The sequence below is a fragment of the Oncorhynchus mykiss genome, chromosome 9, assembly GCF_013265735.2.
Source record: "Oncorhynchus mykiss isolate Arlee chromosome 9, USDA_OmykA_1.1, whole genome shotgun sequence".
Lineage (NCBI taxonomy): Eukaryota > Metazoa > Chordata > Actinopteri > Salmoniformes > Salmonidae > Oncorhynchus > Oncorhynchus mykiss.
Window position 1 is genome coordinate 58,817,004 of NC_048573.1, and position 27,920 is coordinate 58,844,923.

General features: G+C 43.3%; 1 protein-coding gene and 1 pseudogene across 3 annotated transcripts; both read left to right on the forward strand.

The window, feature by feature from the left end:
- LOC110532497 (protein FAM110A-like) lies at window positions 1-6,050 on the forward strand. Of its 3 annotated transcripts, none has more exons than XM_021616455.2 (2): window positions 1-1,105; window positions 2,544-6,050. In XM_021616455.2, the coding sequence occupies exon 2, from the start codon at window positions 2,829-2,831 to the stop codon at window positions 4,020-4,022; it is 1,194 nt and encodes a 397-aa protein (XP_021472130.2). In that variant the 5' UTR covers window positions 1-1,105; window positions 2,544-2,828; the 3' UTR covers window positions 4,023-6,050. The 3 variants fall into 3 exon arrangements, with proteins under 3 accessions (XP_021472130.2, XP_021472131.2, XP_036844410.1); XM_021616456.2 differs by lacking the exon at window positions 1-1,105 and adding an exon at window positions 1,133-1,460; XM_036988515.1 differs by lacking the exon at window positions 1-1,105 and adding an exon at window positions 2,043-2,183.
- Window positions 5,129-26,301, forward strand: LOC110531221 (annotated as a pseudogene).
- The last annotated feature ends 1,619 nt before the right edge of the window (window positions 26,302-27,920 follow it).

The following is a 27,920-nucleotide window of genomic DNA, read 5'->3' on the forward strand; positions in this document are numbered from 1 at the left end:
GTTGATCTGAGCCTTGATGTTGGAAAACCACTACAGTGTCCAACTTTCGGCTGTCGCAGATTAACCTCCTCCGACTTCACTCGCCGACTTTCATCTAAAGCTTTGTTAGGCTTACCGCTCGATCACACCCACTGTCTGTCCTGCTGGGTTTTGATGCAGTCTTTACCCGACTAGGTCAAGTTAGGATTTGTCAGTGTGAGCTTTTGTTCCAACCCCATTACTGTGTTTTAGGTGCCAAGCTTATGTTAATGTTACAGCAGTGTGGAGATTCCTAGATGTGAAAAGTGTGCAGGAGGGCATGAGACAAAGGAATGTGTGGTATCGGTGGGAAATGTTGTGTGTGTTAACTGTAGGGGTACCCATGTTGTTGGAGATCAGAAGTGTCCGGTGAGAGAAAGGCAGGTCGAGGTTGTCAGGGTCAGAGTAGTACAGAAGCTGTCGTATGATGAGGCAGTTAAGAGAGTAGTAGAGGAAGATGGGTCCAGGGTGAGGGATCCTAAGACGATCCCTGTGAGTAGCCCGAGGCCAATAGAGAGTGATAGGAATAACATGTTCTTCAGTAAGGTTAGCTTCTTAGCATTATTAGCCATGATTATCAACTGTACCACAGAAATGGAATGTAAATCACAGAAAATATATGTTGTGGTGGCAGCTGCAGAGAAGTAGTTGGGTGTACAAGATTTTACAGCAGAAGGTGTGTTGAGCGATAGTGTCCCATCCTGCCAGCCTGGTGTAGGATCAGATAGAGCCAAAGTAGTGGAATAGTGGTGAGATTTTAATTGGTGTAGGGTTAATTAGTTGGCAGGGCACATTGTTTTCTTCCCGAACAGTAGGCAGACACACAGCCCACACAGAAGGTGGTGGCATGCACCTCTAACGTATGTTTTCAGACCGCCATAATACCATAGAACAAGAAGTAGTAGTCAGGTATGGGAAGGAGAAGGAGGAGCATGTGAGCTGTCTGACAGGTTTGGCTGGTCTGTTGCTCCCTTCCATTCTGTCTCTGCAGTAGAATTCTGCGGTTTGTATCCTCTGTGGCGTGCTGAGCTGTGGAGAGGCCTAGAGTTCTGTTGGGGACCTGTAAGATTTTACTTCCATTCTAAAGGTATGTGTGTGTCCAAGTAACCAACCCCTTATTTGGAATTAAGGACAATCCATCTACAAGCCTTGGGTGTGTATATGTGAGAGATCCTTTCGGTGTTAGGTGTATATATATTTTTTTTCTTCCTAAATAGAAGTAGCTGACACTTGACACTGGGTTGAAGAAGAAGGATCCGTTTTGTTTTACATACCACTTTACATACCTCTGTGTGTTCAATATTACTGTATTCTGAGAACTTAGCCTAATAAAACAGAATGTCCTCTGCCCTCATTGACTGATAAATTGTACTGTGTGTACACAGTAGGAGTGTGTGAGGGAGAGGAGGAGCGACATAGATGAAGAGATAAAGGACATGCAGGTAAGAGAGTGTAGTGAGACAGCTCAAACCTCAGTAGGGGATTGGCATGGCTCTAGGTGGAATGAGTAACATGTTGTTCAGAATGTCTGTCATATACAGACTATTAGACCAGGGCCTTAAACACGTTCATAAAGCACAGATTACTGGTTTGACATTCATATCTTTGTGCTTTATCTACCAACAGCGCATGACACCACACAATAGGAACATCTTTAGAAGTTAATAGTAGGCCTTGCTCCCCAGAAGTGATACATTAATGGAATCATTTGTCTGACCCAAGTTAATGTTTATGTTGTGGTCACCGATCTTCAATACATTTACTGGTGCAGACAAAAATAATACATGATTTGTGTTCTAAGCAAAACAAATGTTCAGAAATGAATTGATGATAACTACAGTCAACTTCTAGAGGGGTGGATCAAGTGGTATGGTTTCAGAGATACTGATGCCATCTATTGTGGGGTCTGCGCTCTAGAGCGGTGATTCCCAACTCCAGTCCTCCAGCACCCCCAACAGCACACATTTTTGTTGTAGCCCCAGACAAACACCTGATTCAACTCACTGAGGACTTGATGATTAGTTGACAAGTTGAATCAGGTGTGCTTGTCCGGGGCTAAAACAAAAATGTGTGTTGTAGGGTACACTCAAGGACTGGAGTTGGGGAACACTGGTCTAGAGGAAGCCCAGCACAACGCCCTAGCAACTGGGAATCTTTATTTAAAGGTGACATGCATTGTTCCCCTCTACCAGCTGTTGTGAGTTTTCAACATGCTGTGTTGTCATTGACTGCATCCTGGGGTTTTGTGAGTACAGCGGTTTGGGCCATTACTGTTGACTTATAATATCCCTGAGTCAACCACAGCACTTTAAAGTGATTTGTGTGAGTTGAAGTATCAATACTATAGGGGTAGTATCTCTGTAGAAGGTAAGTGATCTGGAAGAGAGGGGGTCCCTCTGTCTTTGAGGTAACTGGGTATTTATATTGATTGCTTGCCTGTATGCTGTCTCTCTCCTCTGATGACACAGTTATCTGAGTTGCTATCTGATGTGATGCTGTTTCTCCTTTTTCTGCTGGACATCCAGGACTTTAGGGCACTAGGGTTCAAGTGACATCCTTATGGGAACTGGAAGAAGACGGAATCATATCAGCCACAAACAAAATCCTGTCAGCTTTTGGGGACAGTATGATCCTGGAGTGAAGACATCTGAATAATTTTGACTTTGGGTGGCCAAAAAAAGCAGGATAAAGACAGGAGTCAAGTACAAAAAAGCCCACCTGTGCTCCCCCACCTCCAGCATGCCTGTGGAGACACTACACTACAGCCTGGCCTGAGACAGCCGGGGGCAGTGAGGGCTGCTGCTGCTGGAATGCCCAACCGCCTTCTCATGCCCAACCGCCGCCTCCTCCAACCAAGAACATTGGAAGCAACTGAGCCCAGGCAGAGTGCAGTGGAGAGACTGGCAGTAGACAAGGCTAAATATGTCAAGAACCAGGTGGCCCTCTTTAAGCAACAGCCAATCAAAGTGCCTCCACCTATCATGCGCAAGCCTCTGATGTCCCCTGCCCCCGCCCTGCGGCCCACCCGTAAGGCACAACTGCCTCGCCCTGACTACACCCAGCAAGGGAGTTCCCCACTGGACCTGGAGCACCTGAGTAACCTGATCAACGGGGTGGGTGAGGCTGAAACTCCCCCTACCTCCCCAACCATGGACCCAGTGGAGAGTAGTCAGGCCCGTGACTGCCCCACTACCAACTCTCCCTGTCCCTCTCCAATCTCTGCTGGAGCTGGGTCAGGGGCTGCTGAGAGTATCCAGACCCTCTGTTCTGAGTGGTCCACCCCAGTCAAAGTTAGGGTAAATGCCTCTGGCCCACTAAGTCCTACAGGGTCTCCTACTGCAGTGACCATACGTAGAGTGGACGTCATACCCCACCACACCACACCAGTGAGGACGCCCCTTAGAGCACAGCAGCAGATGCGCGTCCCATTGCAGCCCATGGCTCTGCATGCACACACCCAGATCCACAACGCTATGTCACCTCTGCGTCTCTTCCACCCCCGAACTACCTATGCACCAGGCCCTGCGTCTCCTAAACCTGTCCCAGCCCCTCCACCACAAAATCACACCCCAACCCCCACCTCCCTGTCTAGCCCCGTCCAGCTCCCAGCCAACCCCCCCGTACTCCCACCCTCCCCGTCGGTCACCTGCCTATCGTCCGGCAGCTCCAGGAAACGTCCCTCTCTGAACCGCTCCAAATCCGACATGAGTGACCGTTACTCCCGGGCCAGTACTGAGCTGGAGCGCTTCTTCAACCTGTGTGGTTTGGACACTTCGGAGATGCAGGTGCTGAAGGGGCCAGGCTCAGACATCGCCTCCCTTGCACAGTTCCGCAGTGCCAGCGCTCCTGGGTCAGAGTGTGCAGGCCAAGAGGGTGAAGAGGAAGGTGGGGCTGCAGAGCCGGCACCCTATGGCGTCTCAGTAATTGAGAGGAACGCCAGAGTTATCAAGTGGCTTTATGGTATCCGCACATCCAAGGATAGTGCCAGGAGCACCAACATGTAGGGCCATGAGAGACTGATGTAAATAGAGGCAGGGGAGAAAAACATGGCGGTGCACTTTAAACACAATTCCTGTACAGAGAAAAAAGCAGGAGAAGTGTGACTGCCGGTATAAACCAACTAATGAAAATGAAAGGAAGGGACTGATCTGGACTAATAGTGAAGGACACTGTCTGTCAATGCAGTTTGATAGTGTTGGACATCATTTTGTGCAAATTAATTATTGCATGGTACTTGGTACTAACACCCGTTTCATCCAGTGCAAAGCAGCAGTGTTTGGTGAATGACGCTTCTATTGATGATGTGGATCCTCTGTACCTCATCTCCCATTGGTCATCAAGGAGGCTCAGAAAAGGCCTGATGTCCAAGGCTACTCACCTTCCTCCAGCCATTATCATTGGTAGTTCCATGGTGAAGCACATCTTAGTTGCTGGAGCTAAAACCCTGTTCTACCTGGGGGCTACGGTGAAGGATATCACAGGATTTATTTTGTCTATCCTACATCAGCAGCCAAGAGCTGCTGCTGTTGTAGTGCATGTGGGATCAAATTATATCAAAAATGGTAAATCAGAGATAATGAAACAGGATTTTATTGAGCTGATCAACACCCTAAAAGGCTCTGAAAGGCAGCCGATTATATCTGGCCCCGTGCCTTCGCTGAGTCGCGACTGCGAAAGGTTCAGCAGGCTTTTAGCACTTCATATCTGGCTTAAAGTCTACTGCCATTCTGTTGGCATAACTTTTATTGACAATTTTTTACACTTTTTGGAAACAAAAGATGCTATCCAGGGATGATGGACTCCACCCAAACCATCTCCAGTAGGAGCCCGGACTCTCTCTCGTCACATTTTAAATTTTATTTTATCAACCATCAGACAGGGTCCGCAACCACCTATTGAACATACATACAAACATAGCTTGTTTGAGTTGGAATTTCCATGTGACTTCAGAAATCGTAAAGGACTTGGGTTGATGCATCTGAACATTAGGTGCTTACTTCCTGAACTGAATTACATTAAGATCTGGGCTATGCACATGAATTCGGACATTCTGGTATTGACTGAAACTTTCTTGACATTCTCGACTCTGATATTAATATTGAGGGTTATCATGAGTTCAGAGCTGACAGACAAGGTAGAGGTGAAATCCATTTCCCTTGCCAAAATGTTTTAGATACTATCTTTAAGTCATTCATAAAATAGATCAAGGCCAGGAACACAGGTGTAGGCAAGCTTTTAAGCAACTGAGGAACCATTGTGAAAAAACAAATATATTATTATGTAACCACTCTCTGATTGTAAGAACCCTGCCAAATTCTGGAAAACTGCAGCGCTCAATACCCCACATTTTTTTATTTAACATTGTTGTTGGGAAATAATCGAAAATGATATAAATCTGTTCTTGTGCTGCCACTCCATAATGGTGGGGATAGTAACATTAGTGATCTTAATCATTATCAGCCCGTTTCAAGGCTTCCTTGTCTCTTTTAGATTCTTCAATCCTTGGTAAATGCACAACTTTGCTCTTTTATCTGAGAAATGTATTTTGAATGTAAACCAGTCAGAGTTTAGACCTGGGCATGACAGTATTACTCCAATCACTTCAGTTGTTAATGATCTTGTCAATACTTCAGACACTAAAATGAAATGTGCTGCTTGTTTGTGGACCTGTCCAAAGCTTTGATATTGTTGATCATGCTATTTTATTGAATAAGTTGTGACGCCTGTTTATGGTTTCATATGGTTTCATGATTATTTTAGTGAAAGAACTCAGAACTCAGGCTAAGTCAGAAATTTCTTGAAGTGCATAAATGTGTACCACGGTTCGATTTTGGAACCTGTTCTCTTCACTGTTTATATAAACACCATTGGTCAATCTGTTTATGTGGATGATACTAAACTCAGGAAAAAAAGAAACATCCCTTTTTCAGGACCCTGTCTTTCAAAGATAATTCGTAAAATCCAAATAACTTCACAGATCTTCATTGTAAAGGGTTTAAACACTGTTTCTCATGCTTGGTCAATGAACCATAAACAATTAATGAACATGCACCTGTGGAACGGTTATTCAGACACTAACAGCTTACAGACAGTAGGCAATTAAGGCCACAGTTATGAAAACTTAGGACACTAAAGGGGCCTTTCTACTGACTCTGAAAAACACAAAACGAAAGATGCCCAGGGTCCCTGCTCATCTGCGTGAATGTGCCTTAGGCATGCTGCAAGGAGGCATGATGACTGCAGATGTGGCCAGGGCAATAAATTGCAATTTCCATACTGTGAGATGCCTAAAACGGCGCTACAGGGAGACAGGACGGACAGCTGATCATCCTCACAGTGGCAGACCACGTGTAACAACACCTGCACAGGATCGGTACATCCGAACATCACACCTGCGGGACAGGTACAGGATGGCAACAATAACTGCTCGAGTTACACCAGGAATGCACAATCCCTCCATCAGTGCTTACACTGTCTGCAATAGGCTGAGAGAGGCTGGACTGAGGGCTTGTAGGCCTGTTGTAAAGGCAGGTCCTTACCAGACATCACTGGCAACAACGTTGCCTATGGGCACAAACCCACCGACGCTGGACCAGACAGGACTGACAAAAAGTGCTCTTCGCTGACGAGTCGCGGTTTTGTCTCTCCAGGGGTGATGTTTGGATTCGCGTTTATCGATGAAGGAATGAGCGTTATACCGAGTCCTGTACTCTGGAGCGGAATCGATTTGGAGGTGCGTCATGGTCTGGGGCGGTGTGTCACAGCATCATCGGACTAAGCTTGTTGTCATTGCAGGCAATCTCAGGGAAGACATCCTCCTCCCTCATGTGGCACCCTTCCTGCAGGCTCATCCTGACATGACCCTCCAGCATGACAATGCCACCAGCCATACTGCTCGTTCTGTGCGTGATTTCCTGCAAGACAGGAAGGTCAGTGTTCTGCCATGGCCAGCGAAGAACCCGGATCTCAATCCCATTGAGCATGTCTGGGACCTGTTGGGTCAGGGCTAGGGCCATCCCATTTGTCAAATGTCTGTGGAACTTGTTCAGTTTATGTCTCAGTTGTTGAATCTTGTTATGTTCATACAAACATTTACACATGTTAAGTTTGCTGAAAATAAACGCAGTTGACAGTGAGAGGACATTTGTTTTTTTGCTGAGTTTTGATGAGCTGGTTAAGAAGCAAACATTTTAAAGTGATTTTTCTCTACAGAAACAGATTGTGCTTTTCTTTTAACAGTAGGACGCAGATTTGTCAGTCAACCTTTTTATCTGTTCTTGATTATGGTGATATTTATCAAAGTGCAGCTGCTACTACTCTTAAACCTTTGGATGCCATATATCATAGTGCCCTTCGTTTTGTTACAGGCGACAGTTGATACTCATCACTGTATTTTGTATCAAAAGGTTGGCTGGACTTCACAAAAGACCCGTAGGCCTCTACATTACTCCCCTTTTGTTTGAAAGGTCCTACTTTATAAACTTCCGTCTTATCTCATTTTTCTGTTTTAGTATAGCCACCGGAGTTACCAAATAGTTCACAGGATTGGTTTACACTCAAGGTTCCTAGGGTTTCCACCGAACTAGGTAAATCTTCTTTTAGTTTTAATACACCGTACTGCTGGAACAAAATTCTGAATACATTTCATCTTGATGTTCTGGTGCCGTTCAGTCAATTTAAAGCATTGATTATTTGTGGAGGAATGTAACTTTTGCTGAGCGATTTGTGATGTTTTATTTGTGCTTACCATGACTGTGTGTGTATAAAAAGAGAACATAATATTTTTTTAAGTTTACACACATCCAGGAATGTCAAACATGATGGACACCTTCCGTACAGAAAAAACACTAACCTTCACACATCTACAGTTGAAGTCGGAAGATTACATACACTTAGGTTGGAGTCATTAAAACTTGTTTTTCAATCACTCCACAAATGTCTTGTTAACAAACTATAGTATCACAATTCCAGTGGGTCAGAAGTTTACATACACTAAGTTGACTGTGCCTTTAAACTACTTGGAAAATTCCAGAAAATGATGTCATGGCTTTAAATAGGCTAATTGACATCATTTGAGTCAATTGGAGGTGTACCTGTGGATGTATTTCAAGGCCTACCTTCAAACTCCGTGCCTCTTTGCTTGACATCAAGGGAAAATCAAAAGAAATCAGCCAAGACCTCAGGAAACAATTGTAGACCTCCACAAGTGTGATTCACCCTTGGGAGCAATTTCCAAATGCCTGAAGGTACCACGTTCATCTGTACAAACAATAGTACCCAAGTATAAACACCATGGGACCACGCAGCCTTCATGCCGCTCAGGAAGGAGACGCGTTCTGTCTCCTAGCGATGAACATACTTTGGGGACAAAAGTGCAAATCAATCCCAGAACAACAGCAAAGGACCTTGTGAAGATGCTGGAGGAAACAGGCACAAAAGTATCTATATCCACAGTAAAACGAGTCTTATATCAACATAACCTGTAAGGCCACTCAGCAAGGAAGAAGCCACTGCTCCAAAACCGCCATAAAAAAAGCCAGACTACGGTTTGCAACTGCACATGGGGACAAAGATTGTACTTTTTGGAGAAATGTCCTCTGTTCTGATGAAACAAAAATAGAACTGTTTGGCCATAATGACCATTGTTATGTTTGCAGGTAAAAGGGGGAGGCTTGCAAGCCGAAGAACACCATCCCAAACTGGGAAGCACGGGGGTGGCAGCATCATGTTGTGGGGGTGCTTTGCTGCAGGAGGGACTGGTGCAATTCACAAAATAGATGGCATCATGAGGTAGGAAAAGTATGTGGATATATTGAAGCAACATCTCAAGACGTCAGTCAGGAAGTTAAAACTTGGTCATAAATGGGTCTTCCAAATGGACAATGACCCCAAGCATACTTCCAAAGAGGTGATAAAATGGCTTAAGGACAACAAAGTCAAGGTATTGGAGTGGCCATCACAAAGCCCTGACCTCAATCCGATAGAAAATCAAAGCTGAAATAAATCACTCTACTATCTGACATTAGACATTCTTAAAATAAAGTGGTGATCCTAACTGACCTACGATAGGGACTGTATATAATATCATTTGGAAAGTAGTCAGACCTTTCACTTTTTCCACATTTTGTTATGTTACAGCCTTATTTTATTTTATTTTTTACCCCCTTTTCTCCCCAATTTCATGGTATCCAATTGTTTTTTTTAGTAATTACTATCTTGTCTCATCGCTACAACTCCCGTACGGGCTCGGGAGAGACGAAGATCGAAAGCCATGCGTCCTCCGAAACACAACCCAACCAAGCCGCACTTCTTCTTAACACAGCGCGCATCCAACCCGGAAGCCAGCCACACCAATGCGTCGGAGGAAACACCGTGCCCCTAGCGACCTGGTCAGCGTGCACTGTGCCACAGGAGTCGCTAGTGCACGATGAGACAAGGATATCCCCACCTGCCAAACATTCCCTAACCCGGACGACGCTAGGCCAATTGTGCGTCACCCCACGGACCTCCCGGTCGCGGCCGGCTGCGACAGAGCCTGGGCGCGAGCCCAGAGTCTCTGGTGGCACAGCTAGCGCTGTGATGCAGTGCCCTAGACCACTGCACCACCCGGTAGTCCTTTACAGCCTTATTTTAAAATTAATTAAATAAAACGTTCCTCAATCTACACACTATAACCCATAGTGACAAAGCAAAAACAGGTTAATGTTACATTTACAAAAGTATTCAGACTCTTTACTCAGTACTTTGTTGAAGCACCTTTTGCAGCGATTACAGCCTTGAGTCTTCTTGGGTATGACGCTACAATCTTGGCCCACCTGTATTTGGGGAGTTTTTCTATTCTCCTCTGAAAATCCTGAAGTTCTGTCAGGTTGTATGGGGAGCATAGCTGCACAGCTATTTTCAGGTCTCTCCAGAGATGTTCAAGTCTGGCCTTCTGCTGGACCACTCAAGGACATTCAGAGACATGTCCCGAAGCCACTCCAGCGTTGTCTTGGCTGTGATCTTAGGGTTGTTGTCCTGTTGGAAGATGAACTTTCGCCCCAGTCTGAGGTCCTGAGTGCTCTGGAGCAGGTTTTAGTCAAGAATCTCTCTGCACTTTACTCCGTTTATCTTTCTCTCAATCTTGACTAGTCTCCCAGTCCCTGCCACTGAAAAACATCCCCACAGCATGATGCTGCCACCACCATGCTTCACCATATGGATGGTGCCAGGTTTCCTCCAGACTTGGCATTCAGGCCAAAGAGTTCAATCTTGGTTTCATCAGACCAGAGAATCTTGTTTCCCATGGTCTGAGAGTCCTTTAGGTGGCTTTTCGGCATACTCCAAGCAGCTGTCATGTGCTTTTATTGAGAAGTGGCTTCCGTCTGGCCACTCTGCCATAAAGGCCTGATTGGTGGAGTGCTGCAGAGATGGTTGTCCTTCTGGAAGGTTCTCCCATTTCCACAGAGGAACTCTGGAGCTCTGTCAAAGTGACCATCGGGTTCTTGGTCACCTCCCTGATTGCTCAGTTTGTCTGGGCTGCCAGCTCTAGGAAGAGTCTTTGTGGTTCCAAACATCTTCCATTTAAGAATGATGAAGGCCACTGTTCTTGGGGACCTTCAATGCTGCAGAAATGTTTTGTTTCCCTTCCCCAGATCTGTGCCTCAACGCAATCCTATCTCAAATCTCTATGGACAATTCCTTCGACCTCATCGCTTGGTTTTTGCTCTGACATGCACTGTCAACTGTGGGACCTTATATAGACAGGTGTGTGCCTTTCCAAATCATGTCCAATCAATTGAATTTACCACAGGTGGACTCCAATCAAGTTGTAGATACACCTCAAGCAGGATGCACCTTTTTGGCCTGAATGCCAAGCTCCATTTCAAGTCTCTTAGCAAAGGGTCTGTATACTTATGTAAATAAGCTATTCATGTTATTTTTTATACATTTGCAAAAAATTGTAAGAACCTGTTTTTGCTTTGTCATTATGGGGTATTGTGTGTAGATTATTTAATCAATTTTAGAATAAGGTTGTAACAAAGTGTGGAAAAGGGAATGGGTCTGAATACTTTCTGAATGCACTGTAGGTTCAGAACTTTTGTGAAACATCACAGCACAGTCAACTGGATGGTCATCAGAGATAGTTGGGGGTAGCTGAAGGATGGGACTAAAAACAAACAAAAGATAACTAATGTAAAATATACTGTGTCTGTAAAATGTGTATATAGTATGTATAAGCTGGAAGTAGAAGGCTAAGTCTTGTTGTCCCCATTAGTTTACTCAAATTAGGGGAGGTTTAGGGTTAGGGGGAAATAGTAATGGGAAGAAAAAAAAAGTTTAAAAAAATATATTATCTTCATAATTAGATTTTTCATACCTAACCTTAAACCTAACCCTAACCTTAAATTAAGACCAAAGGAGATTTTTGTAGGCAATTTTGACTTTGTGGCCGTGTTATCTTGTGGAAACTGGCGTAGCTGGGAAAGGATTGGGACTGATGGTTGAAGTTACGGTAAAGATCAACATGAGGTCATGGAAGCCCAGTACCATTTTTGAAGTTTCATGGGCATGTTCAATAGCAAGCGGTAAATTGCGCGTGCGGCTTAGGCCACCGACTCGCTTGTGGGTGTGCTGGCAGCAGGTTCGATTGTGCATCAAGATTTCATCATAGTAAGTTTGTATGAAGGTTTGGTTATTAAAGGGGAAATAGTTCAATAGTAATATGCTCTAAAACTCTCTGGTGACAAAAAACGTTGCTTCCCCGTTTCCAATTGTCCACATGGCTGGGAGAACCTATTCAAGAAAGAAATACATTTCAAAAATGTAAAAAAAAAAAAACTGATGCATTATTAGCTAACTATAATAGCTACAGTGCATGCTAACTCAAATTAGTTGCTAAATGAGCTAGCTAGTTGATTCACTAGCTATCTAGCCATCGTTACATACTGTATAGATTGCTGGCGAAGTGAATTAAATACCAGCTACCTAACTTCAAATTAGCTAGCTATCTTGATGTAATTATCACTGTGAAAAACAAACTCCAAATGCATTTGTATGTAGCTAGATAACAGCCATGGAGGGGGGGTGAAAGGATAGCAGCCACAACTGTCAACGTGAGAAAGTAGGCTATTCTGGATAGGGCAGGTACTTTTGTGTAGTTCCTGTCCCTAGAAGTGAGGACGGAGATAATGGTAACATAATATTCAGTTCGGTGTAATTTGACTATATTGAAGTCTGTCCTCAGATAAAGAGAGCTATGAAAGCCTGTCTACATATGAAGAGGTCCCAATGAAGAGCAGTGGTTCTCAGTCCTGGGGACTCAAATAGGTGCACATTTTTGTTTTTGCCTTAGCACTACACAGCTGATTCAAATGATCAACTCATCATCAACTTCAAGTGGTATGCATGTATTCATTTGTGATGCTGTCCTTGAGATGATCCTGTTTTTGTCACATGCTACACATGCCTATATGTGTGCCCTTGCATCTATCAACCCAATGTTATCATGATTTGTTACCTGGGGTGGAAGGTAGCCTAGTGGTTAGAGCATTGAACTAGTAACCGAAAGGTTGCAAGATCAAATCACTGAGCTGACAAGGTAAAAATCTGTTGTTCTGCCCCTGAACATGGCAGTTTTAAATTAACCCACTGTTCCTAGGCCTTAATTGAAAATAAGAATTTGATCATAACTGACTTGCCTAGTTATTTTTTAAATCAGTGATATTATACTTTTTGTAATCCACAATGACCTGGTGATGTAAAAGTCTAATAATTACATTGTAATCCATATTCCTTCAGATACCTTGTAACTGGAGATTCCTTCAAATGATTGCCTACAGTTAACGTGTAGGGCACTGCAAGGTTTGGTGATCAGGGCCATCTGGGAATGCCTCCTCAAATCAAATCAAAGTTTATTTGTCACGTGCGCCGAATACAACAGGTGTAAACCTTACAGTAAAATGCTTTCTTACAGGCTCTAACCAATGGTGCCAAAAAAAGGTGTGTGTGTGTGTGTGTGTAGGTAAGTAAAGAAATAAAACAGTTGAAAGACATTTGAAAAAAGAGTAGCAAGGCTATATACAGACACCTGTTAGTCAGGCTTATTGAGGTAGTATGTACATGTGCATATATGATGAACAGAGAGTAGCAGAAGCGTAAAAAGAGGGGTTGGCGGGTGGTGGGACACAATGCAGATAGCCCGGTTAGCCAATGTGCTGGAGCACTGGTTGGTCGGGCCAATTTAAGTAGTATGTACATGAATGTATAGTTAAAGTGACTAAAGTGACTAGCATATAAGATAAACAGAGAGTAGCAGCAGCATAAAAGAGGGGTTGGGGGGGGCACACAATGCAAATAGTCCTGTTCAGGAGTCTTATGGCTTGGGGGTAAAAACTGTTGAGAAGCCTTTTTGTCCTAGACTTGGCACTCCGGTACCGCTTGCCATGCGGTAGTAGAGAGAACAGTCTATAACTGGGGTGGCTGGGGTCTTTGACAATTTGTAGGGCCTTCCTCTGACACCGCCTGGTGTAGAGGTCCTGGAGGTCCTGGATGGCAGACAGCTTTGCCCCAGTGATGTACTGGGCCATACGCACTACCCTCTGAAGTGCCTTGCGGTCAGAAGGCGAGCAATTGCCGTACCAGGCAGTGCTCTCGATGTTGCAGCTGTACAACCTTTTGAGGATCTCAGGACACATGCCACATTTTTTTAGTTTCCTGAGGGGGAATAGGCTTTGTCGTGCCCTCTTTACGACTGTCTTGGTGTGTTTGGACCAATCTAGTTTGTTGTTGATGTGGACACCAAGTAATTTGAAGCTCTCAACCTGCTCCACTACAGACCCGTCGATGAGAATGGGGACGTGCTCAGTGCTCCTTTTCCTGTAGTCCACAATCATCTCCTGGAGGAATTCAGGTGTGTGAAGGCTACCTCTGTCCTACATAACTTCATGAGGATGGACACGAGGACCAGGAGTGGATCTGCAGCTTGCGCAGCAAGAGAGGCAATCCGTGTGCGGGAGATCTTCACCTCCCACTTCTTCGAAGAGGGTGCTGTTCCCTGGCAATACCGTAGACTACACTATGCACAATCAAAGGCTCTTTTAAGAGCCATTCACATTGTAATAAGAGTATTCTTCTATTTACTTAACTGTGTCAACTGCAGTTATTCAATTTCCAGTTTCTCTCCCTTTGATTTTTACTTCTCAGGTGAGGGTGCTGTTTAAGTAAGGGTGTGATGTTTGTACAAAAACAGGCTATTTTAAATTACCCATATTGAAAAAATGTAGAACAATTAGACGCCTCTTTAACCCACACCTACACACTCATGTATCAATCTGATTGATGGATTGTTGTGCAGTAAGCAGGTTCAGGTGTAGAACTGTGGCTCCTTTCCCCTTAAAAGAATAGGCAAGATGGCCAACCATGGAGAATAGTAAGACACTTATTTCTATAACTACGCTATATTGTATGTGCCTGTGTGTCCGTTCATGTTTTTCAGCATAAAGTACTCTGCAGCCACTTAGTGTGGCCACACACACAGATTCCTGTTGAACGCTGTCTCTTTAACTACAATATTTTCTCAAAAACAGTCTCTCTCCTTCACTTCATCCCTCTCTCCTCTTCTCCCTAAATCTTCTAGGTTATATCAGCTGTGTCGGTGAACCCCTCCCGCATCTGAACTACATAGAGGGCACAGCATGATCAGAGGTGAGAGGTCACTTGGTCAGGTCAACAGGAAGTATTATTAAAGAGATGCTTTACATTGAAATACAGATAGAGATGCAGTAGTCCCAGAGTTAATGAATCAAGGTCAGTTTTGCATTTCACCTCCTGATTATTATGATGACTAACAATGTTAGCATGTTTAAGCCATGTTTGTAAGAGCATTAGATATTGAGATGAACTGGTTTTAGAGTATTTACATGATGCATAGGAAGTGTAGTGTACTGTTTAAAAAATAATATATTTCTGTATATATGAATTACAAATCAGCCTTTTAAATCCTGTTTCTAGTCTATTAGTTACAATGTGTAACCATTGATGTCCCTGGACCAAGATTGGTAAACACTGTTGAAGTGTATAATTGTAATACATGCAGACAAAGCATCATTCAAAGACTAGAATTTGATACTCCTGGTATTGGATATGACTGAAAAATAATCAAAGACATTCATACCTGAACTGCACCTTTATTTGCCAAGGTAGAGTACATGATCAGTGAATATATTAAATATACAGGCTACAATGTGGGGATCTCATGCATGCTAATAACTACATGTATATACAACTTGCATCCTTGGCACATAGTTCTATTATAGTCTACTCAATTCATAGGCTTCATTAATGTCATTCAGACTGTTTTGAAGTTGATACAACTGGCTATGATAGCTGAGGTTCAAAGCTAGGTTCTGAACTAATATGTATACCAAACTTTTGGGTTCATACACAGATCGGCTAGATAGCCGCACATCTATAGGCCTACAAGTATGTTTATCCTCCACCTCACAATAAGCAAGAACATAGCTAGCTACATTATTAATATATCTGCATTGCATGGCATATACAGTGGGGTGAACAAGTATTTGAATCACTGCCGATTTTGCAGGTTTTCCTACTTACAAAGCATGTAGAGGTCTGTAATTCTTGTAGGTACACTTCAACTGTGAGAGACGGAATCTAAAACAAAAATCCAGAAAATCACATTGTATGATTTTTAAGTAATTAATTTGCATTTTATTGCATGACATAAGTATTTGATACATCAGAAAAGCAGAACCTAATATTTAGCACAGAAACCTTTGTTTGCAATTACAGAGATCATACGTTTCCTGTAGTTCTTGACCAGGTTTGCACACACTGCAGCAGGGATTTTGGCCCACTCCTCCATATAGACCTTCTCCAGATCCTTCAGGTTTCAGGGCTGTCGCTGGGCAATACGGACTTTCAGCTCCCTCCAAAGATTTTCTATTGGGTTCAGGTCTGGAGACTGGCTAGGCCACTCCATGACCTTGAGATGCTTCTTACGGAGCCACTCCTTAGTTGCCCTGGCTGTGTGTTTCGGGTCGTTGTCATGCTGGAAGACCCAGTCACAACCGATCTTCAATGCTCTTACTGAGAGAAGGAGGTTGTTGGCCAAGATCTCACGATACATGGCCCCATCCATCCTCCCCTCAATACGGTGCAGTCGTCCTGTCCCCTTTGCAGAAAAGCATCCCCAAAGAATGATGTTTCCACCTCTATGCTTCACGGTTGGGATGGTGTTCTTGGGGTTGTACTCATCCTTCTTCTTCCTCCAAACACGACGAGTAGAGTTTAGACCAAAAAGCTATTTTTGTCTCATCAGACCACATGACCTTCTCCCATTCCTCCTCTGGATCACCCAGATGGTTATTGGCAAACTTCAGACGGGCCTGGACATGCGCTGGCTTGAGCAGGGGGACCTTGCATGAGCTGCAGGATTTTAATCCATGACTGCGTAGTGTGTTACTAATGGTTTTCTTTGAGACTGTGGTCCCAGCTCTCTTCAGGTCATTGACCAGGTCCTGCCGTGTAGTTCTGGGCTGATCCCTCACCTTCCTCATGATCATTGATGCCCCACGAAGTGAGATCTTGCGTGGAGCCCCAGACCGAGGGTGATTGACCGTCATCTTGAACTTCTTTCATTTTCTAATAATTGCGCCAACAGTTGTTGCCTTCTCACCAAGCTGCTTGCCTATTGTCCTGTAGCCCATCCCAGCCTTGTGCAAGTCTACAATTTTATCCCTGATGTCCTTACACAGCTCTCTGGTCTTGGCCATTGTGGAGAGGTTGGAGTCTGTTTGATTGAGTGTGTGGACAGGTGTCTTTTATACAGGTAACAAGTCCAAACAGGTGCAGTTAATACAGGTAATGAGTGGAGAACAGGAGGGCTTCTTAACGAAAATCTAACAGGTCTGTGAGAGGCAGAATTCTTACTGGTTGGTAGGTGATCAAATACTTATGTCATGCAATAAAATGCTAATTAATTACTTAAAAATCATACAATGTGATTTTCTGGATTTTTGTTTTAGATTCCGTCTCTCACAGTTGAAGTGTACCTATGATAAACAATTACAGACCTCTACATGCTTTGTAAGTAGGAAAATCTGCAAAATCGGAAGTGTATCAAATACTTGTTCTCCCCACTGTATCAACAAGGCAAGCTTACAAAATTGTACATTCAATTTGCAGTAAATGCTTTAGCTAGCTAGATTCTTTACATCCACTGTTTCACAAGATGACAGCCTGGTTTCCTGGTTGTTTCAGGAGTCCCTAAAACATTAAACAACCAGAATTACAATTTCATACTCACGTCCCAACGCCCATAAAGATAGTCTGCTAATGTTAGCTAGTCAGCTAGCTTGCTAAATCGCGATTTTTGTAAATTAACTTTGTGATAAAAAAAATATGCATAATAGTTTCTCTATATTAACTAACATATTCCTGTCAAGTATAAAAAAAATAATTTATGATTCGTTATGATGTTATAATCACTTACATTTGCTTCCATTATAGTATTTTTGTCAGGCATCTTTGCTAAAGAAAGTTTCCAGCCTTGGGGGTGCATAGTGTCAAATTTGTCATGGGAACAACTCGACATGATTGGTCATTGCCCAGCGGTCGCCGCTGGTGATTTGCATAAACTTGGGAACGCTTATCACCCCAAAAAATTCACATAGAAATGTGAGTTTTATAGATCTGTCATTTTCATTGAAAGCAAGTCTAAGAAGATCTGTTTTATATGCACAATTGTTACACTTCCTGTTTTTATGTTTACTTTTTACCTTTTTTACTTTCGGTTTTATACACCAGCTTCAAACAGTTGAAAAAAAATTATTATGGGAAATATATTTCACAGCGGTTTAGATAATACAATCATTATTTACACTTTACTTGCTTGTTTTGTAACAAACTGAAATTAGGCGAACTGTTCAAATTTTAGCTACCATGAAATGGCACCTAATTTCAGTTTATGTACCCGCAAAACACTGGTCTCAACGTCAACAGTGAAGAGGCGACTCTGAGATGCTTGTCTTCTAGGCAGAATTTCAAAGAAAAAGCCATATCTCAGACTGGCCAATAAAAATAAAAGATTAAGATGGGAAAAATAACACAGACACTGGACAGAGGAACTCTGCCTAGAAGGCCAGCATCCCGGTGTCACCTCTTCACTGTTGACGTTGAGACTGATGTTTTGTGGGTACTAATTAATGAAGCTGCCAGTTGAGGACTTGTGTGGCGTCTGTTTCTCAAACTAGACACTCTAATGTACTTGCCTTCTTGCTCAGTTGTTCACAGGGGCCTCCCACTCCTCTTTCTATTCTGGTTAGAGACAGTTTGCACTGTTCTGTGAAGGGAGTAGTACACAGCATTGTACAAGATCTTCAGTTTCTTGGCAATTTCTCGCATGAAATAGCCTTCATTTCTCAGAACAAGAATAGATTGACGAGTTTCAGAAGAAAGTTATTTGTTTCTGGCCATTTTGAGCCTGTAATCAAACCCACAAATGCTGATGTTCCAGATACTCAACTAGTCTAAAGAAGGCCAGTTTTATTGCTTCTTTAATGAGCATAACAGTTTTCAGTTGTGCTAACATAATTGCAAAAGGGTTTTCTAATGATCAATTAGCCTTTTAAAATGATAAACTTGGGTTAGCTAACACAACGTGCCATTGGAACACAGGAGTGATGGTTGCTGATAATGGGCCTCTGTACGCCTATGTAGATATTCAATAAAAAATCAGCCATTTCCAGCTACAATAGTCATTTACAACATTTCCAATGTCTACACTGTATTTCTGATCAATTTTAAGTTATTCAATGGACAAAAAACGTGGTTTTCTTTAAAAAACAAGGACATTTCTAAGTGACCCCAAACTTTTGAACGGTACTGCATACATATTTTTTTTATACCTACTATTTTATGACCATCTTAAAACAATTCCATATGGTAACTTAGTAGATATTGCGATCTAAAGGCTTCAATTTATAGGGGTTTTAACACCTGTTTGTGTTAAAACAATGTAGTACTTTAATGGGTGGGTTCACAGGGCTGAAATAGACCGCGACAGGAGTTTCTCACTTTCAAAGGGCCAGGGTTGTTCGGTAGGAGTCCAATGTCACAAGGGATTAAGACGTGTGCACGCACAGCATGAATGTGTGTGCATGTGTTCATTGTTACCAGATACTCATAGTTTGTTTGTTCTCATGTCAGAAGTAGAGAAAGATGTTGAAGTTGTAGGACAGAGTTTTACCCCGGCGAGGAGCAAATGGTGATCTGGAGTGGACTGTAACCACGGGAGAGTCCTAATTCCAAAGGATGAGCTGCTTCCAAACTTTGACAGATCAACTACAGACCTTGATAAGTAATTTATTTATTTATTTATTTATTTATGTCTCTGTCTGTCTGTCTGTCTGTCCGTCCGTCCGTCCCACCCACCCACCTAGGCTGATCTCTGTCTCAATCAAAACAATCACATTTATTTATAAAGCCCTTTTTACATCTGCAGATGTCACAAAGTGCTTATACAGAAATACAGCCTAAAAGCCCAAACGACAATCAATGCAGAAACAAGGTGGCTAGGAAAAACTCCTTAGAAAGGCAGGAACCTAGGAAGAAACCTAGAGAGGAACCAGGCTCTGTGGGGTGTCTGAGTCCCGTCTGTCCCTTGCTCTTTTGCAGATCGAGGCCTTCTATGTTTCTCTGATCCTGTTTGTGAGTCGGACCTGGGATGCTGTGACAGACCCACTGGTGGGGTACTTGGTGAGCCGCAGTGGCTTGACACCCATTGGTAAACTCATGCCATGGTCAGTGGATCTCAATAATACCTCTTCCATTTTGATATTGATTTTGGCCAGTGCAATCCATTCTTGCAGTCCTTCTCAGAGCATCCCTTTCTGTATTTTTGTGTTTTTCAGGGTGGTTCTCGCTATGCCTTTTGGGGTCCTCTCCTATGTCTTGCTGTGGTTTATGCCCCAAGGCTCCATGTCTCAAGCCTTCAGTGTTCCCTGGTACCTCACAGCAAGCTGCCTGTTTGAGACCCTCATGACTGTAAGATCTACAATTTCATCCGCTGGATGAGACATTTCAGCCTGTTAACATCAAGGCTGTTCTTCTCTTTCTTCACATACAGTATGACCACTCAGCCCCATCTCCAAGTCTTAGTCCTCTAGTCTACATCCTCAACCCTCGCTTGCCTTGCTCCATTTCTGTAAAATAATATATATACAAAAATAAAAAATAAATGATTTAACCTTTATTTAACTAGGCAAGTCAGGTAAGAACAAATTTTTATTTACAATGATGGCCTACCCCGGCCAAACCCGCAGACACTTTTATCCAAAGCGACTTAGTCATGTGTGCATACATTTTTCACACATGGGCCTGGGAATCGAGACCATTACTCTGGCGTTGCAAAAGCCATGCTCTACCAACTGAGCTACAGAGGACCACTTATCTTATCATTACTACTGTACGTATCCCAAACAAATCACTTAGCTGCTTTCTGTAGCCTGATCTCTGCAGGGTTATCATCGCTGCCTCTTGATAATGACCACCTTCCTTTAGGGTTACTGTGTGCCATATTCTTCCTGTGTCAGCGTGTCCATGGTTACAAGGTGCAATTATTGACTCACAGTACAGTATCACATGTCCCTTTTTTTGCACCATCACCATGGTTTCTGTGTCTATCTCCTGACAGTGTTTTAATGTGCCTTTCGCTGAGCATGTTTTTGGGTGGAGACCAGAGAGACAGAGACTCTACCACAGCCTACAGTAAGAGCTTGACATCCACTCTCTCTCGTGTTCCATCTTATAATGATGAATGGAATACAAATTGATAAAATCATAAATTTCTTAGTTGTTGTTTTTTTCAGCTTCACCAGTCCCTTGGTCTGTCTATTTCTCTCCCTGTCTATGTGATAGGGATGAGTGTGGAAATGCTGGCGATGCTGGTGGCCTCAGCAATTCAGGGTCAGGTTGTGGCTGTATACAACACAGAGAGGGCTGCAGCCTGTCAACAGCTTGACACCCCTGCGCCACAGACAGTTACACAACAGGCCACGGTACTACCACTATGAGTCACACCACAGGCCATGGTACTACCATTATGAGTTACACAGCAGGGCATGGTACAAGTAACTACTCTCCAGTTACAAACACTAACACACACACTGAAGGACATAACACTCCTCTACTATGTTGGTTTAGCAGAATTTCTTTGTCAGTGGAAATGAACTTACCTAGTCCCAGGGATATCACATTACACAGTAATAAACTGTTCTTAGCGTGTGTGTGTGTGTGTGTGTGTGTGTGTGTGTGTGTGCATGTGTGTGTGCATGTGTGTGTGCATGTGTGTGTGTGCGTGCATGTACTTGCATCCATGTGTGTTTTTGCATTTCAAGTATGTGCATTTGTCTTGTTTGTTTACCCATAGGCCTAGGTGTTTTTTGTGCATAATGCATACATGTGAATCATTTGTGCTTGTGTAGCTTTGCTTACCTGTGAGGTTTCTTTCCCTAGCGTAAGGCTTTCCTGACCTCAGCACTGGTCATAGGCGGGCTGTTCTTCCTCTGCTGCCTGGTCCTCTTCCTGAGGGTGAAGGAGCAGCAGGGTGAGTCAAGGGTCAGAACACTAGAATTAGGGTTAGAGAGGGGTCAGTTTCGAACTGCCAGAGTAAAGCACAGGAGAGGTCAAGGTTCAGTAGAATGTGTTCAAGAGTCTAGTTCTGGAAGTGGGCTAAAGGATGGGCTTGGAACGAAAGTTTTGGTAAGTCTTTTGAATGTATTTTTTCTACAACACCAATACCTCTCTCTGATTTTGTCTCCAGCTCCCCTCTATAGTCTGGCTAGAGTGCGTCTGTCCTATCTCACCACTCTAAAGATGTTAGTGTGCCACATTCCTTACCAACGACTGGTCCTTGGCCTCCTCTTTGCTGCACTTGCCTTTCAGGTAAATCCTAGCCTGGGCTGCATCTAAATAAATCAACTAATACATCTTGAATCAGCTAATGCACATTTGTCCCTTTTAGATGTCTTTGGGGAATTTTGCACTGTTCTGTACCCATGTAGCTGGGCTTGCGGCCCAGTTCCAACACCTTCTCCTGGCTCTGCTGGTAAGACAGTTCTGTTCAGTTCCGTCGACCTCACACATAGTCATATCACACACCCCACACCCTCTTGACTGCAAAAAGGACTGTCTGATTGGCCCAATACACAGGTAACAGAACACAATTGTTATCTAATCCGGCATATCATACTCTTTATGATGTGATATATTTATGTGTAGCTGGAAGCTAACCTCTGTCATTTCCTTATTTAAGGGAAAACTACAGCCACAAGACATCCTTGTTGTTTGATATTGTTTGTTTCTTCGTCCTAACAGATAGCAGCCACTATAGCTGTTCCAATGTGGCAGGCAATCCTGGTACGAGTTGGGAAAAAGACCACAATCTTCATCGGCCTATCTGTGAGCATAACATTGTTTCTCCCTTTATGACAATTTTATGCAGAAATACTTACTATGTGAGACTTACAATGTTTTTGTATTTATTTACAGCTCTTCATCCCAGCTGTAACAATCATAGCTTGTGTACCCAATAACCTGCCTGTCTTTGTGACCATGTGTGTGATGTTAGGATTCAGCTTGGCAACCATGTTCCTGCTGCCTTGGTGAGTCAGCACACTGCAGTTAGAAGGCCAAGACTTTGGCTCAGGGCCATGTCTCTGCTTTGAACTGCACTCTGCTCCAGTTCTGTCTCTGCCTCTGTCACTTTGAATGACTCTAAACACACACACAATGCTGACTTGTGTGACTAGGGGCATACTTCATTCATAACTCCCCATGACAGCCTGTCAAGAGTTGAATATTCTGATATGCTGATTTGACACTTGGCCAGTTGACTAATATAAACTGTTTTACACTTCAATCGATTCACCCAGACAGTGTTTGGTGCAATATCTGCGTGTGGTCTGATTTGCGAGCCAGTCTGTTATTATTCATGTAGGTCCATGCTCCCGGATGTGGTAGATTACTTTGCCTTGAGTAACCCCTGCTGCAAGGACCTGGAGCCTGCTTTTCTCCTGCTATGCCTTCTGCAGTAAGCTGGGGGAGGTCTGTCTGTTAGAATCTCAACCATGACATTACAGTGAGTCATTCATCCACCTACTCCTGCTCTGCCTCTCCCTTTTTCTCCCCCTCATTATGTAAAATGTAATTTCATTATTACAGTGCATTCGGAAAGTATTCAGACACCTTCCCTTTTCCACATTTTTTACGTTACAACCTAATTCTAAAATGTATTTTTTATATTTAATCCATTTACACACAATACCACATAATGAAAAAGCGAAAACATGTTTTTAAGAAATTGTAGCACATTTATTAAAAATAAAAAACAGAAATACCTTATTTACATAAGTATTCCAACCCTTCTCTATAAGACTTGAAATTGAGCTCAGGTGCATTCTGTTTCCACTGATCATCTTTGAGATGTTTCTACAACTAGATTTGGAGTCCAAATTTGGTCAATTCAATTGATTGAACATGATTTGGAAAGGCAGACACCTGTCTATATAATGTCCCACAGTTGACAGTGCATGTCAGAGCAAAAACCATGCCATGAGGTCAAAATAATTGTCTGTAGAGCTCCGAAACAGGATTGTGTCTAGGCACAGATCTGAGGAAGGGTACCAAAACATTTCTGCAGCATTGAAGGTCCCCAAAGATCAAAGTTTAGAACCACCAAGACTCTTCCTAGATCTGTCCGCCCGGCCAAACTGAGCAATCGGGGAAGAAGGGCCTTGGTCGGGGAGGTGACCAAGAACCCGATGGTCACTCTGACAGAGCTCCAGAGTTCCTCTGTGGAGATGGGAGAATCTTCCAGAAGGACAACCCTCTCTGCAGCACACCACCAATCAGACCTTTATGGTAGAGTGGCCAGACGGAAGCCACTCCTCAATAAAAAGGTACATGACACCCCGCTTGGAGTTTGCCAAAAGGCACCTAAAGGACTCTCGGACCATGAGAAACAAGATTATCTGGACTGATGAAACCAAGAATGAACACTTTGGCCTGAATGCCAAGTGTCACGTCTTGAGGAAACCTGGCACCATCCCTATGGGGAAACATGGTGGTGACAGCATCATGCTGTGGGGATGTTTTTCAGTGACAGGGACTGGGAGACTAGTCAAGATCGAGAGAAAGATGAACGGCGCTAAGTGCAGAGAGATCCTTGATGAAAATCTGCTCCAGAGCGCTCAGGACCTCAGAGTGGGGCGAAGGTTCAGCTTCCAATAGGACAACGACCCTAAGCACACAGCTAAGACAATGCAGGAGTGGCTTCTGGACAAGTCGTTGAATGTCCTTGAATGGCCCAGCCAGGGCCCGGACTTGAACCCGATCTAACATCTAAAAATAGCTGTGCAGTGACACTCTTCATCCAACCTGACAGAACTTGAGAGGATCTGCAGATAATGGGAGAAACTCCCCAAATACAGGTGTGCCAAGCTTGTAGCGTCATACCCAAGAAGACTCAAGGCTGGAATCGCTCCCAATGGTGCTTCAACAAAGTACTGAGTAAAGCGTCTGTATACTTACGTAAATGTGATATTTCAATTTTTGTGATATTCCGTTGTTGTTTTTTTAAACAGTTTTTGCTTTGTCATTATGGGGTATTGTGTGTAGATTTATGGGGGGGAACAATTTCATCCATTTTAGAATAAGGCTGTAAAGTAGCAAAATGTGGAAAAAGTCAAGGGGTCTGAATACTTTCCGAATACGTTTCTTTCACCCTATTATTTCAATATATGTATTTATGTTATGCGTGTGTATAATGTGTGTTTGTATGTATGCTTGTTTGCACTGTAGTTTTGTGGGGTATTGTGCAGGTGCTTGTAGCCATAGTGAGGACGTGGTGACTGCTCTTATTGTGCTGTTTGCCCCTGTGCCCATCATCCTACTGCTGGTAGGGCTGGTCTTCTTCCACCTGTACCCCATCAACAAGGATCGACTCCTCCAGCTCCAGAGAGAGCTAGGAAGAGAGTGAGTCATTCACACTCCTTCTAATAGGCTGCCTTGGTGCTCCTACTATGACAATAGCTTCCTCTCTAAATCCAACATACTGCATTACAACTTCCCTGACACATTCCTGAGTTTATTGATGTTTGTATGTACATGATGATGAATATGAATACGTGTAGCCCTAGGCCACTAACTGTTTTCTTGTTTTCCCTCTATTCAGTGTTGAAGCCATAGATTCAACTGATATAGAAGAGAAGATAGGATCACACATTCATCAGTCAAGACACCAAACACATGAGTCCAGTCTGAAGTCATGTGGTGAGTCACAGCCAACTAAGTCAAGTTGTATTTAAACAAGTCTAAAAAGTTAAATAACCAATCACAATATCCACTGGAGTTCAGGCCTGATTTGAATTCCCATTCACAAGTATCTAAGCCCAAATCAGATCACCTTGTATGGAATTCTTTCCAAATTCTAATCACTGCTCACGTAAATCTGATCATAGGATGTCTAACTAGTCTGAAGGAAAATGTAAAATTACATTTGTCTAAAAAAATCATATATAAACAATTGTGCCAATGTCACGGGCGGGGATCTTCTACACCAGCAGTCCCCAATTACATTCAGCCATGAGACGATTTTTACTTGTGCGGATGGTCGGGGGGTCGGAACATATTTATAAATAATTTGTACACTGCATATTGACCATAAGAATCCTAAACAGATATAGTATTAGACAAAAATTAAATCATTTCAAACTTTGATTACATTGGGATATAATCACATATGCCTATATTTGTGTGGGAATACTTGGGAACAGATTTCCTAAATTAAAATCACTTTTAACTTTAAAATCAGTGCATGATGACGCAATACACAAAAAATGTTTTCATGTACCGAATAAAAATCTAAATTTTAGTATGTTTCCATCGCATTTAACTCTACTGATAGTTTTGTCACAAAAAACTGTAGGGTTAAATAAAAAATGTGTTTACTCTGGACTTGGCACTTGCACTCTAGCCAAAAGATGACAGATACAGTGGGGGGTAGGCTCTGCATCTAGGCTGGTCTATAGGAGGAGATTATTATGGATAAGAGCGAGAATATTTGTTTGTCTAACGGCAGTCCAGCATCAATCATCATGTCACCAGTATGAGACCCTCAATATTTATTGGAAAGGCACATCAAGATCACAGTGCACTTTCACCACTCTTTGAAGTTCATCATAACTTATTTAAACTGTAGCCTAATAAACTGCATGGTTGGTCTCCTTTGGCAATTTGTTTTGCTTAAATCTAAACAGGGTAATAAACAGGGACAATTAATGGAATATTGTGAAATCAAGGAATGGAACGAAACAAGCAAAAGCAGTAGAAGACAAGGATCAGTCCAATAATGAATTTCTTGTTGGACTGCGTTTCTAGGACAGGGAGCTTCATTTTGGAGATTTTGGTAATATTGAGGGCTGTGAAGAGATCAGTGGGAAAGGTGGATTTAATCAAGGTGACTAGAAGCAGCCTTGTTTTGGTTAATTGTGTCGATGAACGACAAAGGTTACTCACGTAACCACAGTGCTATGAGCTAGGGACTATGCTAGTTATCCTTGCAGCTGGATGAGTCAAGATATTAATATCAGAGTAATTCCATGCCACAGGTGTGATGCACATGCTCCCACCCCCTATAAATACCTGGGCATGTAGCTTCACTTCCTCAAGACTCTTCCCGAGGCTACCAGGGATCCAACAGCTAGACTAGCATAGTCCATAGCTCATAGAACTGTGGTTACGTGAGTGAGTAACCTTCATTCTATTTTGCTTGAGGGACTATGCTAGCCACTCAATGGGATGACAATACCAGAGTAAGTCGGTTTCCGTAGGGCAAAGCCTAGAGCAACACATCACCATAGGTGCTCGAGTCAGTACCCGGACCAACCACAGGTTTCTGTTGGGAGGTAGCACCAAGCACAGCACAACATTCACCCAGTAAAACCTTGCAAAGGACTGGGGAACGCCCAACTGGCAGCCGTAGATCTGTCAGAGAGGGGGACTCCCTTGAGCAGTGCCCAGGAGGTGGCAAATCCCCCCGTTGGAGTGCGCTACTGCAAAGGATGGGGCTGGGTGGGCAGCTAGGCTATATGCTTGCAGACTGTTGTCTACAAACCAACGTGATGACCGTTGTTTCCTCCAAAGCAAACAAACAGCTGATCAGAGCGACAGATCGCCTCTCCACGTACTCATTTAGGGATATCACAGGACACAGAGCGCATACATCAACATCATGACTAAGGCTGTTAGCCCCATTTCCCTGTTCATGTGACCTGAGGGCAGGACCTTTGGTAGGAAGGCTGAATTAGGCCACAGAGTAACGCTCACTTTTCCCAGGCCAAGACAATATTTTTATTTAACTTTTCTTTAACAAGGAAAATCAGTTAAGATCAAATTCTTATTTACAATGACGGCCTACCAAAAGGCAAAAGGCCTCCTGCCAGGATAGGGGATTAAAAATTTAAATATAGGATAAAACACACATCATGACAAGAGAGACACCACAACACTTGTAAAGACAGACCTAAGACAACAACATAGCATGGCAGCAACACATGAAAACACAGCATGGTAGCAACACAACATGACCAAAATAACACTTATCACTAACAGAAAAAGCATGGAGCTCGCCAACCCTTTTGGTAGAGGCGATGGCCACCAGACCAGGGTGTAGTCGCCGCTCACATTCCGGAGGCCCTTCCCTAGACAGCATTGCTGCTGCAGTGTTCAGAATCCTTGGGAGGTGTACAGCTCTTAGTTAGGCCACATTCTTCTGTGACCACAGTAGAAGGTTATGTGCCATCTGGTGGAGGCGGTGGAGGCGGATGGAACCCAGACCCCCT

Coding starts and splice junctions, on each gene's coding strand:
- LOC110532497 (XM_021616455.2), top strand. CDS start 2,829: ATGCCCAACCGCCTTCTCATGCCCAACCGCCGCCTCCTCCAACCAAGA.